The following is a 16,707-nucleotide window of genomic DNA, read 5'->3' on the forward strand; positions in this document are numbered from 1 at the left end:
CAACTTTGGGGAAATTTACAGTACTCCTATTTCAATAGAGAGCTAGATTGACAGAAAGACAAACAGACATTCCAAAACCGTCTGGGGAAATTTACAGTACTCTTATTTCAATAGCGATTGAGATTGACAGACAGAAAAACAGACTATCCAAAACCGACGATAGATGGCGCTAATACGCTCTTTCGGTAACCATATGCACAGCAGTCAAGGAGAAGAAGAAGGTGGAAAAAAAAGAGAAAAGCTCTCGCGCATGCGCAACTCCAGGCCATTTTCAAACCAAACCGCGGGCAGCATTTGAGCAAGAAAGAAAACACGCCTAACGTTTGCTAAAGCTTTTAAAAAAAGACAAAAAGCGACGAAAATCAAACCACACGATGACCAGCACATTGAAAGGCATTACGCTCAAAGGAAGCGCGGAGCTTGTGGCTGACTTTTTTTGTAAGTATTTATCCGAACATAACTTGGCGTGCCACTATCAAAAATGGCGTAAAGAAGTAATTTGGCAATGAACGTTAAATTATCCTCTTTCGACTACAGTACTGTCGAGTACATTTCCTGTAACGGCAAATGTACTCAGACTACTTAACCCATAAAAGAACCAACGGCAGCAGACTTCAAATGTCTTGGAAATCTCACTCGATGTGTGCATTCATGGCAACTTTTCAGACGTTGTAAGGGATCATTTCAAACCAAACAAAAAAAAAATCTCAATTGTAGGCCCAAGCATGGTTGGCACAAAGGCATCTTATTTCAAAATGCCTTCTTCCTTTTAAAAAATGTTAGTTACCAGTCATTTCATAATCAAAATCAATTCCAAACTATTAAAAAAAAATCTTGTGACATATATTACATCTTAGCCTGAATTGTACTTCTCAAAAATGCTACGTGACACCAGTGACTTAACCTTAAACATATAAACGCATTAAAAATGTCAAGATAATGACAAATCCAATCAATGATTAATCAACTGATCAATAATGCATTGATTGATTGATTGAACGATGATGTTTTATGCTGACATGTATTAATTGATTGGTCATTCCACAGCTTTTGGCATCAACAGCATCCTGTACCAGCGTGGCATCTATCCTCCGGAGCAGTTCACCAGAGTCAGCCAGTATGACATGAGTCTCCAAGTCACCTCAGATCCTGAACTGAAGAACTATCTTGACAGTGTCGTGTCGCAGGTCAAAGGTTAGTCGACAGAGTGTGTTGTTTGCTAACTTGAATACAGTTGCAGTGTGTTGTGTTGCTGGCAGTCATGACATGAAACTTGGAAAAATTTTAATTTTTGCTGAAGCTGCGTGCGTTGTGTAATTTCTGCCCTCTAAATGTGCTGTGACTTTTCAATTTTGTCTGCACGGTACTGGGAATACGAGGTTTGTGTGTGGAAGGTTTCACAGTATTCTCTGACCTGATTTTTTTAGATTTTTATTTTTTGAAAATTTAAGCTTATACTTGCAGAATTTGCAAAAATGCACCTCCTTCAAAATGATAGATTTTTTTTTTCTCGCCATTTTGCTTTCCAGCGGGCCGGTTTCTGGCCGCTAACTGACCTATAAGTCACTTCAATTATGCAATTGACTAAACTATTTATATACAAATTTAAAAGGTAGAATTTCCATAATCATTCGGCCCCTTTTAATATATGTCAGTACGCTTAATGGGCTCTCTCTCAGGGGAAGTCTGAAACAAAACGGCGCTTTAAGTCCAATTAAAGGCAAAAACTCTGGTTTACACATCAGAACATATTGCAATTTCCACGTATCATGGTACAGAGTGGCTGCTCAACTGCACGGTGCAGAAGCTGGTGTTGGTGGTCACGTGTCTGAACACTGATGAGGTGTTGGAGCGCTGGCAGTTTGACATCGATTGCGACAAGACGGCCATGGAGTGCAGGTGGGTGTCACCATTTTTGTTTTGACTGTTGTCTACTTGCTTACCTACTACAGTAAACTTACAAGTCCAAAGCCAAAAGGGAGGGGGTTTCTCCTAGAGGCGTCCATCGTTCCAATAAAAGGCGATTCTGTAAATATCTTGGAAATTGCTGTTTTGATTTTTAAGATTCAGTAGAATTCAGTGGCATTACGATTTGATTTGGTACGGCTCAGTTCGAGAGCGTATGATGTAATGGGTTTATTGAGTTTATTGTCATTTTACATTTGTATCGTGACATATTGTAAAGTGGAATGTTTCTGGGCGATTCGCTACACTATCTTTTTGAATTAAAACCTATTTTCTGAATTAAATTGATTTTTGTTAAACCCGTAGTTTCTTCCTTTCGTGGAAATGCGGTCAGTCGGCTTCACGTCTCCACCAGACTGGAGTCATTTCTTGTATATTGTAATTGTACAAGTTGTTGCAATTTACAATTACTGAAACCAGTTTTACAATATCAAATGTGAAATTTTCCATTCCACACAAGATGGCAGCATAGAATTACTTTTGCGTCATAAGAAACTCCAACACACTAAAATTTAGTTACTAGGCATCCAGATATAGACACTATCATCTGAATCAGGAATGGCCAACTGGCTAGCTGCATGTACCTTGACTACACTTTGTTGAGTGCTTGATTTTACAAAAAATAAATAAATAAAATCCCACTCCCCCCCCCCCTTTAAAATTTTTTTTTAATCCTTCAAATTCTTTATAAAAAAGGAATTAATATTCAATATAGGTCTTACTCAAAACAAAAAACTTGAGTAGCACTAATGAAAGAATTTTGCGATTTAAGTTGCCCATCACTTGTCAAAATGAAGCTCTTTGTTCACTTCATACCGCATAATTGGTTTAATTTCTTTGCTTTTTATTTACTGGAGCAGTGAATTTCACTCATGGATAAAGTATGTTTATGTCTCTTTAAAAAAAAATCCTAGACTGAGTATTGATTGCGGTGTGTTTGTTAGTGCCCCTCGAGAAAAGCCCATTCAAACGATCCAGGGTGAGATCCGCTCAGTTCTCCGACAGATCACCGCCTCCGTGACCTTCCTGCCCTTGCTGGAAACGCCATGTAAGACCCGCCGTCCGCTCACTTGCCACAGTTTTCCCCTCACTGATGTCTTCTTTTTTTTCTTCACCCCAGGCGGCTTCAACCTCTTGATCTACACCGACAAAGACCTCGCCATTCCAGACAGGTGGGAGGAGTCCGGCCCGCACAGCATCAACCAACCGGAGGAGGTGCGCCTGCGCTCCTTCACCACGTCCATCCACAAGGTGTGCAGCATGGTCACTTACAAGAAGACGTGCCCACTTTAAAATGTCTTTAAAGCCTGGACAACATAACCAAAACTCAAGAAAACCACAGACATTTACCCCACTCATACAATAATAATAAACCTTTTTTTTTTTCATATATTTAGTATGGCCTTTATTAAGTCACAACTCGTACACCCACCCCTGCTTTAATGCAAACACCTTTTTGAAGCATCTATGAAGCAAGCACGAAAGGTACGGACAAGTTCATCATGTCATTCTGTGTTCCCAATTGATGAACTTCTGGAAATAACCATTTCTTATCAGAGGTGTGGCATTATAAAGACCCCCGTTTAAAAAAAAATAAAGAAAAAAATCTTAGTTCAACAGAATTTATTTCATGGGGCAACGTCGTCAGAGAGGTAGGTCCAAATAATCACATTGTAACCAATTACATAATTCAGGCGATCAATCCATGTCGAGTTCAATCATTGTGTACATTTCTAAAAAATGCATTTGTAATTTTCTGTCAAGGCAGTGGAGAAAGCTTTTTTTTTTTCTTTAGTTAGTACGAAAAATAACAATTTAAAAATTTCTTCTGAAAAAGTGCTTTAAAAAAGACAATATACATAAACCTAATAAATATATTAAACAAATAAATATGCAAGCTGACTGTACTTCGTGAGACGGACACTGCAATAGTGTGTAGATAAAATCTGCATCCCAATGTAAATTATTATTATTTTTTTTATATTCATACCTGTACGCTATGACTTCAAAGCCACTCGGTGAAAAAAAAAAAAAAGAATAAATAGCTTCTGTACTGTAATGACTAAACAAAAAATAAAACAAGAATGACCAATGACGTTTGTGATAAGCACTACACACAAACTGTTACGCATGATGAAAGCTGTCCTTGCTGGTCCACTGATACACCAGACTATCGCCATGGCAACCACTGATTGTTACATATTCCCGTGGTTGAAAATGCATGCAATGAATAAGAAAATGGGTGTTAAAAAAAGCCCTAACTCGTCTTGTATCTAGTGATGTAACTTATCGCAGTTTTTTTTTTTTTTTATCGTGATACTGTTGTACAGTATCGCCATTTTGTATTTGTGTGTATGATTTACTCAATTCCGCTAATTTTCTTTCAGTATATTGCACAATTACATTGTTGGCAAACCATTTCTGTATCGTTAGTTTTAGCTTGTAATGACCTCAGGAGGCCGCTGTTCTTGATAGCGTTGTTCGGTGTGTGTTGTGAAATGACTTTTTTCATCACCTTAGAAAAGAATAGGTTAAAAAAAAAATACAATAAATAAGAATAAAGTGAGTGAGACAGGAAAAATGTGAACAAGCCACAAGGGCGTCCGTCCGTGTTGACGATCACACCAGACTTTTGACCAGGCCCTTCTCGTACTCCTCAGCTAAACATTTCCAATGCTGACGGTTCGTCCGGCATCCCTCCAGCAAAGGAGAACAATACGCAGACATGTCCGCCAAGGTCTGCGATCATAAAAGTGTGCAACGGTGACTGAACAAGTACGCCACAATGAGCAGTATGCTTGATCAATAATTATCTTATCGCGATCTTGTTAACAAAATTACATTACTGATTGAACAGAAGATTGGTGAGCTTTTCATTTTGGTCATCCGTTTCTATGACAACAGTGAGCTTTGTGAATTTGATTCCACTGTGACAGTTTTTATGCTTGAAAATCCTGTTAACGAATATCTGTTGGAAATGTTCTGTTTACATTTTATTTATATAGATATATATATAATAAAAAAATATATATAATTAAAAAAAAATATATATATATATTTAATTAAATATATATATATATATATATATATAATTAAAAACAATATATATTTAATTAAAAAAATATAATTAATTAAAAAAATATATATTTAATTAAGAATATATATATTTAATAAAAAAAATATATTATTTTTTTAATTAATTAAAAAAAAAATCCCAAAACCATTTTGCACTAATTTACCTCATATAACTGCGTGCAGATGGCATCAATGAAGGAGACCTGCATGCTGGGAATCTTATCTCGCTTCTCTCGATTCATCAAATCCTGAAATAAAATAAGATTGTAGTTGCAAGTGTAATAACTAAAGGATGCAATTCCCTCTGATATTGTCTTACACTGGGCTCAATGTTCAGTACTCGTCTCTCTTTGTCCCCTTGTTCGAAGAACTCCGTCGCCACCAGCTCTGCGATCTGTGCAAGGGACAAACAAAGTTCAGACAATAGCTTAAGTCAGGGGTGTCAAACTCATTTTAGCTCAGGGGCCACATGGAGGGAAATGGAGTTAATTAATTCAATTTTTCTTTTTTTTCCGAAGGGTATAATTATTTTCAAACGCGTTCTCACATGTAAACAAATACAATTTACGAGTGACTGGCTCTGTGTTTTTTCCACCAGGCTTGTGCTTACCAACAAGGTGCAGACTAACAAAGATCACTAGGGAGATTAAATAGTTGGGACGCAGCTGCAAGATGCCTTGTGCAAGGATAATTTTTTTTTTCTCACGGGGAAGAGACGGTACGAGAATACATTTGTGCTATTACAAGCAAGCGGGTGAAAGCCATACAATAACAAAGATGTCTTCAAGAAGAAAAAAAATCACTGGAACAAAATTGGAATTCTTAAATATAATATTTTGGCACAATCTCTGTTTTTCATTACCCTTTTTTGCACTGGCCAGGGCTTGGTGATTGCTGATATATCACATGCGGTCATCAGCATTGACCTAAGGAGACATGAACTGTTGTGAATAGGGCTGCACGATATTGCAAAAAAAAAAAAAAAAAAAAGCCATTTAAGTTTAACTGGTCAAATTCAGACAAAAGAATACAATTCCGAAACTTGCATATCGCAATATCAATATTTTTTTCAATATATTGTGCAGCCCTAGTTGTTAAAAAAGTATATAGACAATATAGTGTATACGGTAGATAAAAATGAACCCCCAAGGCTGGATGAGATCATCTCACCTCAGTAAGTCTCGGTGGTGATCAGTCTCCCAGACAAACTGTCTGTTGTGAGTGAGCTCAAAGAACTCCTCGCGTCTCCTGTTGGCAGACAGAAAAGCTCATGTGGAAAAAAATTGCAATTTTACGACCCATAATAAGTGATATGTCAAATAAGTCGGAAAATATTGATAAAGTAGTCGTGTTTTGTACCTACTTAATGTACAGGGCCAGGTCGGTGGACAAAATAGCTCTCTCGATCATCTTGAGAGTGCATTTGTACTCATCCAGGGTGAGGCCACTCAGGATCTGGTTGCCCTGAAACGGTCAGAGAACGGGAACCCTGTTTGTGTCATAACGGGGATAAAAATTGCATTTATGCTTACTGGACTGTTGAGGATCATGAGGCACTGGTCAAAATGGTGGTGCTCCATGGTGGAGTGGCAGTAAAGCTGCGCCAGTGGGTGCTCACTCCTGATAATGAACACAAGTTCAATACCCAGTGGCTGACTTGGACTAAAACGGACACTTTTGTGACTCATCTACTGCTTCTCTACCTCTGTATGTACGAGTTGTTGACTCCTCTGTGGTCCAGGTCATGGCAGAGCGTCGCAATCATCAAAGCCAGAACCTCTGAGTCCCTAAGACGATTCTGTCAGGAAACAAATGCTTTTAAACCAGGGGTTTCTTACTCCGGTCCTCAAGGGCCCTCTATCCAGCTTGTTTTTGATGTCTCCCTTTTCCAACACGCCAATTTCAAATGATCACGATCGTTCTCAGAGCTTCCCAATAAGCTGATTATTGTGTACATCAAAAACAAGTTGGATGGGGGACCATGAGAACCGGACTTGCACCGCAACCCCACCTTTAAACAAATGCCAGCCTTCTTGAAATTCTTTTTTGCCAACTCATACAATATGACAAACCTGCAAACGTCCCGATTTAAGGAGGGCAAACATGCACTGGGCCGTGTTGAAAGCATGTCTCCAGTTGTGATAGGCCACATTATTCCTGTAGTTCTTCTTCACGCTCAGAATCCACTGGCATAAATTCTAAACGGTGTAGAAGTTATTGTTATTGCTCATCCGCTTCGGATGGTTTTTGACGATGACGCCTACCGTGTGCTTCATGTGGAAGTTGTGCACCAGGTCGAGGTCGACAAACATGCGCACGGTGCCCAACGTGGTTTCGGTGTCCGACAAGTCGAAGTCGCTGAAGCCGAAGTCCAAGAGTCGCAGCGACTGGGCCGATGGAATTGTGGCTGCCTGCCCAGTGGACACATGGATCGGATGGTGGTGGTTAACCATTACTAAAATGTTTTAACGGCCTTTGAAAGAACCACTCAGGTGTGAACAAATAAACCCCCTTGTTAAATCATTTAGTGTTTTTGCAAATCGGAGGTTTATTTCACTGGCCGAACCAAAGTTTGATTTAGGCCAGATTTGTTGAATCGCAAAATGACTTAAGTCCTCTACCTAAGTACCGGACAGACAAAATCAAGAACAAATGTGAAACTAAGTCTGGAAAATGTGACTTTTCCAAGGCTTTGGCACTCGAGCGAACCACACTCGAAACCAAAATGAGTCCCAAGAGTGCAAGGAAGACCCACCCAGAAGTCACAATCAAACCATAAAAGACAACACTGAAAGAACTGCAAGCCTCACTAATCTCAGTTGCGATCACTGAATGACTCAGCCATGAGATATGCACTTGTTTTTTTTTTTTTTTGGCGGAGGGTTGCCTTGGTGGCAGATTTCCACGATGAATTTAAAAAAAAAAAAAAAAAAAGGCTTGGCTCACATTTGAAAGAAACATCCCTGATGACCCCCCCACCCCTTCGAGACAAAAATTTCAAACTCTTCGGAAGGTGTTTGGCGTTTGTAAAAAGTAACATTTAATCTGGGGCTGCTATGCGCCTTCACGACCTGGACTACTTACTCTGACTAATGCAACAATAAATTCTGGCCACCATAAAATTCTGCAGCTGAACATTCGGCTATCACTGCGTGCCCACAAGCTCCAGAAGGACCCTAAACATATTATTAACAAGTCCACCAATGGCGAATTGCGATTCCGTGGTATGACTATGCAGGCAGTTCCTATTAAAAAAAAAAAAGCCTCCAATATGACCAAATGAAAACAATTCTACAAAGAAGAGTGGGCCATAATTCCTCTACCGCGGTGCAAAATCTCAGCAACAGTAATTGCAAACACGTTATTTCAGTTATTGCTGCCAAGGGTGCTGCAACCACCGATTAGGTTCAAGGGGCAATTAACTTCTTGTCATGGGGGCCGGATAGGTTTGGATAAATGGATTAAATGCTAATTTAAAATCTACATTTCATATTTACTTTGTTTGTGTTTGAGATATTAAAATTTCTTTGATTGTTTTGTTTGTGGAAAATACTTTTTCATGGCGCTGTATATTTGTATAGTGTGTGTGTGTGTGCGTATTCCAATTAAATATAGTTACCTGCAGCCCCTGGGACTCTTCTGCAGCAGCCGAAGCGTGATATGAAAGGACCTGCAAAACACACGGGCAGCGTTTATTTAGTAAACCGCACACGACAGCAGTCGCACATTCGAGGTTCTACTTCGGATCCTTTCGACGATCACTGAGCTGATTCCCGACATTATTTGGCGTGTACTGACCTCGAGAGTGACTTGCTGCTTGGCCATGGTTCTCTCCACGGTCTCGTACATCTGCGTGTTCCGGATGGCGAGGCCGCAAAAAATGGCAAAGGCCTCCAAAAACTGCTCGTCGTTCCTGTTGAACGTTTTTGTGGCGCCTGACACCTCGTCCATCTTGTTCACTAACTGGCAGCAACCTACAGACGTGTGACTTTTTCTGTGATTTCTAAGCAACTGACACCAATTGCTGCAACACCTCCTACCTATGACTTTGTCCTTCTTGCCATTTTTGATCGGCGTGCAAAGCAAACTCATTGTCTGTTTGCTGGTCTGATATTGCTTTTCACACTGCTAGAATAAAAAAAAAAAAAGACAATAATTTAGTAGGAAAAAGAAGATACCCCAATTTTGTTTCAAAGACAAACCGTCAAGGGGAAGCGTTGATCTTTGGTGACGTCGGCAATGTTGAGGGGCTGCATGGTGTTTTTAACGTACTGAGCGTACATGTAGTTGATCTGGTTGACACAAGGAGATTCTCTGAGGAGATTTACAGCAAAAATGATTATTAAAATAGGAATTCTTCGCATTAAACTGTATTTTTTATTTTCCATGAATTTAGTATGACATCAGTACCACTGTTGGCCACACGGGGAACCAGAGAGTTTAAATGGGCGTGCTGTAAAGGCCTTTGAAGGCAAAAAAATGCTATTAGGGAATACTCTAGAGTCAGATTTATTGAAATAAAGTCAGACTTGTTTGAGTCTGACAGCTTTTGTCTTGTAATATTATAGATGTTTTTTTTGTAAATTACGACTTAATTCTGTTAACATGACAACCGGTTTCTTTTGTACGTTAAAACTGCTCCACCGTATGGAAAGCGCTTCATTATAGCTCCAGCTGTTGTGAAATGCGCTATGAAATAAACTTGCAATTTATTGTATTTAATCCTGCAATATCTAAGGCAGCTTGATTATGGGGGAAAAAAATATGAATCACGATTATTGGTAATAATTGAAATCACGATTATTCAAACAATTATTTTTTGATGAAAATGTTTGAATGGAAACAATATTAAGACAAATCAAATTTATTTTATATTAAAATAAAAAAATAAAAAACAAGAAAAAAGAAGCAAACAAAAAAAATTCGAGTATGGTTTCCTTGTGTAAACAAAGTGCATTGTATTTTTTTGTTAAATTCACTTAAATTGCCATAGAACTGTTGTAACAGCTCAATAAACAATTTCAATAGAATGCCAAAATTTTGAACTCAAGTATACTCACTACAGAATTAGACATTGTAAATTTTTTATTTTTTTAGCAATGTTTTAGATATAATAATAAATACGTATATATATTTTTTTATGATTATGGCAATTTTGTAATCACTGAGTGTAATAATTTATAATTTAATTTAGATTAATTGCGCAGCTCTAACAATATCATCCTTTGCTTTTATTATCATCATGATTTTATTAACTTTTTTCTCATAACCTTTTCTCTGAAAATTACGCTATTCATGTAAAGTTTCATTTTCCTCTCGTCACTTAACGACTTTTTTTCTGGTAACATATCTTTTTTTTTCAGCATTTTTTCAACATTATGACAGGCCAACTTTCTCATCGTATAATATTGAATTTAATGGATTCACCCTTTGCCTTGATCTTACCTTTCGGTGGTATTATGGACTTCACTCTTTTCATATTCCATATGAAAGACACTGGAAAACGGGTTCTGCGAAAAAAAAAAAAGTTCAAAAGTGAAGTTTTCTTCCTTTGACTTTTTTTTTTTTTTTTTTTACAAGACAAATCAACTTTTATATCTTTCAGTTAAGCCATTAAGACGATGCAACTCGTCCAAGTTACAAGCAAACGGTCCATTACACGTCAAGCATTGCCAGATTAGGAGTTTATTTCAACATTCCATGTCTTTGTTCCGCTCCCGCCCTCCTTTTAGGGACTTGTTTTCACTCGACATGCACTCCCAATAAGATTTTCCCATTTTAACAGGATGTTAAAGATAAACGAATCACTTTTTTTGTTTAGGAAAACTTTGCTCCCCTACCCTTGCAGTCCGTCACTCCCTTAGGTCATAAAACGGGCTATAAATAGAAAAAGATCCTCCAATGTTTGGACTCGTCTTGGGGTCACTGGCAAGGCTAAGTAGTTTCGAGAAGATGTTTTTTTTTTTTCTGCAGGCATGTAAAAGTCCCGAAAACGAAGGGTGCGTAAACCTATGGCCCGTGGCCCGCATGCGGCCCCGCCTGAGATGTCCTAGGGTCACTTTGGTGCTGACCTCCGTGGAGTCGTTCTCAGCAATGAAGACCGTACAAGCTTGGGCCTGCATGAAGGACAGGATGGTGCCCGCAAACTTCCTCAGTAAAACCTCGAGACACTGCTGCTCCTCGAAGATGAGACTAGCCAGTTCCAGCAGCACCTGAGCAAATCGTCACCTTTAAGACTTGTCTCTATTCGACATATGGTATCATTTAGAGTGAGATTCGGCGGATTCGTGTACCTGATTACGTCGAGTTTCTAGTTGCGACGCCTCATAGAGTTGGGCGTTGTGCAGAACGATGCCGGAAAAGGCCAAGTAAGCTGAGAAGTCCTGTTTTGAAAGAAAAGCCATTTTTTTTGTTTTGTTTTGTTTCTCGATGTTAGAACAACAAAAAATGGGGACGAAAGAGCCACTGATGAAAATGGCCAAAAATGTTCAAATGTGAGTTTTACGTACCTTTTCATCCTGTTGGGTGAAGGCTCCATCGTTGCCGTTTTTCTTATTGATAGCTTGAGCCACTCCGACAACCTACCATTGGTTGGTTTGAGACATTTCATTACTTTACATTTACACTGACCATGTATGTTTTTTTTGGGGAGTTTTTTTTTTGTGTAAATTTTATTCTGAGGTCCTTTTTGCTTTTATAATGGCACAATACTATCGTTACCTCGTCTCGGTGGTTCTTGATGGGAAGGCACAGAATGCTCTGCGTCTTGTAACCTGTGATCATATCAACCTCCGCATTGAATCGAGGGTCCTGCGGGTCGGCAAACCAGAATTAATTAATTAAAAAAATAAAAATAAAATGCGTCTTAACTCATACAATGCATAAGACATACATATACGTTTTCAAAAATGTAGTCCCTGCCTCCCAAAGACGTATTTATACGTCTTAGCCTTTTTTTTTTTTTCGTCATAGTTCCGTGTTTTTAGCATTAGAACAGAATATTCTGTTGGCCTCACAAATTCAGTCAAAATCCAGAAAAACGCTGGAATTGTGGGGTTTCCTCTAGCGAACAAATCTGAGATTAAATGAGTTAAATGATTGACTTGAAAACCCGTCCAATTACGGTAAAGATCGATGGGATTGATTAGCATAATTTAGATAAATTTCAAATCCAGCCACCTGATTTTGACGTTTTTGACCCAAAAATTAAAACGAACCGTCACAATCCATATCGTTAAATCTCATTTTATCCCGCGTCAGAGGCTGTGGGGATAATTTTGACTTAAATCGAACGCGAGTATCTGTTAAAGTTGATGTGGCGTTAGCCTGTTTGAACCGGACGAAATATAATAAACACATAATAATAAACACACTTAAACACTCAAGAGCACTCACATAAAGAGGAGCATTAATTGGACAGAGCAATCAGAGGGAACAGGCTTAATCAACCGCACGATGAAAGCACTGACACGATTCCGGGAAAACACTACAATGTGCTTTCATTAAATATTTTACAGTATGAAGGAGGGAAAAAATGGACAATTACACAAAACAAAAGATGGTAAATTTGAGCACCGTCTACGCTTCCTGTATATTCTACCGCAGCGAATGACGGCAAATAATGTCATCATAAAATGCCACTAATCACTCAGGCAATGTTTTGCGTCACGTGTAAACGTCAACATGACCTCATAAGCGTTGTTGATGTTGAGCGGCTGTCCCGTGGCCGCCACGTGTCCCACAATGCCCTTGTTCCACTGCAGTCGGATGCTGCTGCTGGACGATTCCTCCAGCGTGGAGCCCTCGGCCACGTCAAACAGGCGACTGACCAGGAACTTGGTGTTGGAGCTGTCCTCGCCCACCTGAAACAGCCCCCAAAAAATGCTGCCTTATTAGACAAAGTGAAGTATCGTAAGAGCAAATGAAAGCCAATTTAGTGATAAGGACCAAGCGTTGCCACAAATCGCACAAACGTAGAAGTTAAAAACTGATCTTAAAAGTTTATTAAACTAAAGCCCTCCCATGTGGATTTTATTTTGTTTGAGTGTCGATCCATCATGGCCACAACGAGCTATCATATCACTCAGATTAATTTTCTCAAATCCCAGACTTGGAAAATCGAATTTAAAATTTGGTTAGTCATTCACTGCCATTGACGGATATAGACGTCAAAAGGTACATTCATTCAACTAGGGATGGCATTGAATGAGTAAAAGAAAGTTCCTAATACAGAAAAACTCCGTTTACGCTCGATGTGGTTCGGCATTCACCAATTTACGTTTTATTGTGGGGGAACTTATCCAACATTACTCACTGAAAAACTCACTGTAATTTTTGTGGCATCATAGTACCAAGGAACAATGTTCAAGTGGATTGAGGAGCTTTGTTTAGACAAAATCAGTACTTTGTTGCCATTTTGGTTTCAAGCAACTACGTTGAAATGATTTGAGGAGCTTCATTTAGATGAAAATGGTGCTTTGCCGCCATCTAGTGGCATCTACAAGCAATTTTAAACCTTTTTAGGGGAGTGTCTATTACTCAGAGAGTTTTTTTTATGCTGGTTGCTACCTTACACCAAAAGTAGCCTGAAGTCTGTTTGGACAAAAAAAAAAAAAATTAATCCTGATTATCCAAACTATGTTAGCCGGACATGACTTGTCTGACCCAAACCACACATTTGGTCTTTTGATTTCCTTATCTCCCCCCCCGCCTCACCAAAAATAGTGAGTAGCGGTCGGCAGCAATGAGCTCGTTGATGTGGAGGAAGATCTTATGGCAGAGTGCTGTCACGTCCAGATGGCTCGAAACGTCCTTCACCAGCTCCAGCAGTCGAGCGCAACGATCGCCTCGGTTACTGCCGCCACTCGCCGCCTTGGCGCTTTCGCCTCCGACGTCCCCGTCCGGCATTGCGGCGCCGCGCGGGGCGACACTCTTGTGCTCGGCGTCGCTCAGAAACGTCACTGAGCCCTCCTCGTCCGTCACCACAATGGGCCTTAGAGGGCGGTCGAATTCGGATGCGGAGATTTTGCGAGTCGGGGCTGCGGGCGGTTGGTTGGGGACCGCGTTGGCTGCGGCGGAGTGATTGCCTGAAAGGCCAAGGCCGGCGGGATCCGTGGAGGACTGGTTGTCTTTGGAGGCAGGCGGCTTGATGGCGTGGACACGTTCAGCGAACCAAGCATTCACCATGTCCCTGTTAGGAGGACATAAAAGTCCATTCATTGATCATCAGCGACCGAGGCAGCCAGCATAGGCTCAGGTCTTCAGTGTCCGCTAAACTTTTGGAGGGCAGGGTGCTCTTTCTGAATCACCTCATGATGCCACGAAAAGCCCGGTCTAAATAGCAAAATAGGACACTTGCTCCAAGGAAGCTTGTTAAAATAAACCCCCTCATATCGGGGAGGAGCTACAATAGCCTGGGTCGTTGCGGAGAGTCTTCTTGACATGTTCTTTTTCAAAGTCTACGCACCCCTTGTTCAAACGATTAAAGAATATAAAGAACATAAATGGTGGCACGTTTGTGCGGACTCCAATTTAAAATGAGTTTGAATGTGATACGTCACCAGTTATAACTTATGCAATCGCATTATGGCAGTTTATTTTTACTTGCGCTCTTTAAAAGCTTGAAAAAAAAAGTCAATTGAGTTGGACAGGTTATAGGTCACATGAATGGTGGAAACATTTTTAAATGTTTCATCTTCCTCGCAGTTTTTGATGGCATTTGAACAGGGGTGTGTAGACTTTTGCTTGCTATTTAAATTAGCAACTGCTTGATCAAAAAAAGTATTTCGTGATTCTTATTGATTTTTTTTCTAAAATGGCTAAACATGAGCCATTAGCCATTATTATTCTTTCAGCTTCGTGCCTGTCTTTCGTCAAATTAAACAATAAATAACGCACTTGGAAGTGCGCACATATTTACCTTGTCTAATTGTCACGAGGACGCATTGGAGAGCACAAATTAAACAATGCGCTGTAAAAGTTAATCATTGACTGACCCCTGCGCAATTTTCATGTGACATGCACACTGCAAGTCAGCGCACATTTGAACACGATAAAGGCGCGTTCAAAGCAAAACAAAACAAAACAAAAACAGGCACGCACGCACGCACGCGCGCACGCGCTCGTCGCTCGTTTTTACCTGGACGCTTTCCTGACAAAGTAAGAGTGCGTGAAGTCGAGGTGGTCGTCCAACCACGCTTCCATCATGTCGTCCTCCATGGCGTGTCTATGCCTCTATATATCCACAATAGCGCGACTGTCCCCCATATGGCAAAAAAAAAAAAAAAAAAAAAGACAAATGCGCGGAAGCAAGCTCGAAAAAGTAAACAGCGCGTAGCACGCGCGAATCACAGGCAGGACGCCACTTTTTCTCTTCTTCTTTTTTTTTTTGTGTGTGCGGGATAAGATTCAAAGAAGAGAAGGAGGGGAGGGAGAAAGAGATCAGGCAAACACTTCCTCTCTTGTCAAACATGCGGAGATAACACAGACAGCAACCGACTCCGACGGACGCGCAGTGGCGGTGCGCGGGGTTACAAGCGTCGGGGGCAAAGTCGCACAACGCCCACCTTCCACCCCCCCCCCCCCCCCCCCAAGCCCCAGAAAGCATCGGAACACTTCAAAGATTCAGTTTATGGAGGGCTTCTCAAAGTTTTTGGGTCCTACCACGGTGTTAAATGAAACATCATTTATTGCAAATTATTTAGCGGTTCACAAGTTCCGTTTCCTGTTATATTCCGGGTTTTTTTCCAAAGGACTTTATTTAAAAAAAAAATGTTTTTCTATTATCACAGTTTTAATCTTGTTATACTTTGACATGACAGAATTTTGTTTTCCTCCTAAATTGTATTTTCGGGAAAAGATTGTCTTCTCAGAAGATTTTCGAGATATTTTTAACAGAAATTAGATTTATCTTCCTTCCCATAACATGCCAACATTGTTCTCGTTCTGTTACGACTTTGATATCGTGATACGTATTTCTCACAATTTGAGCTTTCTTTACACAATTTTAGCAGCTTTGATCTTTTTATAGCATAACTCTTTTCTCGCAAAAAAATGTTACGTAATTTCTGTAAGACGTCCAAAGTTGCTCAACTGACTTTGTTCATATCAAATTGGAATTTGTCTTCACGCAATTTCAGCGTAATCCTCATTTCTTTTTTTTTTTTTTCCAAAATCGCCTCGTCAAAATACATTACAAGTTTTTCCAACAAAAATGTGAATGAATTCTCAGTTTCACAAGTTTTTTAACCGTAATAAAGCATTTTAATCATCGCTACTGTATATTGCAACGTTTCCCAGTGTGTAATGTATTGACTCAAACAGATAAAACCACACTGAAGGTTAGTCCGCACAAAAGAAAACAGACATTTTACAATAGTCAAACGCTCGTATTATTTTTATAGACATCATAGGGCAACCTGAAGGTGGTTGACTTTGATTGTTTCATGGCTTCCAGCCTTTTATGTGTCTGCCTTGGTTTGACTTTGGTCCCTCCAGATGGACACGTGCCCCCCCCCCCCCCCTTCCCCCGCCGGGTGGTGTTTCCTTACTGGCAGATGGTGGCTCGATGTCCCTGGAGGAGGGCAAGAGGGAATTGGTGGGGGGTGGCTGGACATTACATTTGCAGGGTCTCCCAATCGAGCAGTCTATTCCATGTTGGTGACGCAA

At 40.0% G+C, this 16,707-nt stretch overlaps 2 protein-coding genes across 3 annotated transcripts; one reads left to right on the forward strand and one right to left on the reverse strand.

Annotated features, from left to right (window-relative positions):
• Positions 1–198: 198 nt before the first annotated feature.
• On the forward strand, positions 199–4,192 carry mad2l1 (MAD2 mitotic arrest deficient-like 1 (yeast)). Its single transcript, XM_088292540.1, has 5 exons — positions 199–438; positions 1,048–1,194; positions 1,779–1,899; positions 2,910–3,013; positions 3,086–4,192. The coding sequence occupies exons 1-5, from the start codon at positions 375–377 to the stop codon at positions 3,256–3,258; spliced, it is 609 nt and encodes a 202-aa protein (XP_088148666.1). The 5' UTR covers positions 199–374; the 3' UTR covers positions 3,259–4,192.
• Positions 3,574–15,520, reverse strand: pde5ab (phosphodiesterase 5A, cGMP-specific, b). 2 transcript variants are annotated; one of them, XM_088292538.1, is made up of 22 exons: positions 15,179–15,520; positions 13,756–14,230; positions 12,729–12,902; positions 11,761–11,850; positions 11,550–11,621; positions 11,334–11,423; positions 11,112–11,252; positions 10,486–10,550; positions 9,243–9,354; positions 9,081–9,165; positions 8,839–9,014; positions 8,660–8,710; positions 7,305–7,451; positions 7,113–7,238; positions 6,744–6,838; positions 6,573–6,660; positions 6,404–6,504; positions 6,211–6,288; positions 5,903–5,966; positions 5,360–5,434; positions 5,205–5,288; positions 3,574–4,704 (listed from the first exon to the last, which is right to left on the reverse strand). In XM_088292538.1, exons 1-22 carry the CDS (start codon positions 15,256–15,258, stop codon positions 4,585–4,587), a joined length of 2,589 nt encoding a protein of 862 aa, XP_088148664.1. In that variant the 5' UTR covers positions 15,259–15,520; the 3' UTR covers positions 3,574–4,584. The 2 variants fall into 2 exon arrangements, with proteins under 2 accessions (XP_088148664.1, XP_088148663.1); XM_088292537.1 differs by having other exon boundaries at positions 9,081–9,168.
• Between the last annotated feature and the right edge of the window lie 1,187 nt (positions 15,521–16,707).

The sequence above is a fragment of the Idiotropiscis lumnitzeri genome, chromosome 4 (assembly GCF_059441095.1).
Source record: "Idiotropiscis lumnitzeri isolate Australia: NSW breed Sydney's pygmy pipehorse chromosome 4, RoL_Ilum_1.0, whole genome shotgun sequence".
Lineage (NCBI taxonomy): Eukaryota > Metazoa > Chordata > Actinopteri > Syngnathiformes > Syngnathidae > Idiotropiscis > Idiotropiscis lumnitzeri.

Bases quoted from the DNA above. Each gene is read 5' to 3' on its own strand.
- mad2l1 (XM_088292540.1), top strand. From the start codon at position 375: ATGACCAGCACATTGAAAGGCATTACGCTCAAAGGAAGCGCGGAGCTT. The intron at 1,195-1,778 runs GTTAGTCGACAG...ATCATGGTACAG, and splicing joins TGTCGTGTCGCAGGTCAAAG to AGTGGCTGCTCAACTGCACG. The intron at 1,900-2,909 runs GTGGGTGTCACC...TGTGTTTGTTAG, and splicing joins AAGACGGCCATGGAGTGCAG to TGCCCCTCGAGAAAAGCCCA.
- pde5ab (XM_088292537.1), bottom strand. From the start codon at position 15,258: ATGGAGGACGACATGATGGAAGCGTGGTTGGACGACCACCTCGACTTC. The intron at 10,551-11,111 runs GTCAGCACCAAA...TTTTTTTCGCAG, and splicing joins CTGAGAACGACTCCACGGAG to AACCCGTTTTCCAGTGTCTT. The intron at 6,505-6,572 runs GTAAGCATAAAT...TGACCGTTTCAG, and splicing joins TCATGATCCTCAACAGTCCA to GGCAACCAGATCCTGAGTGG.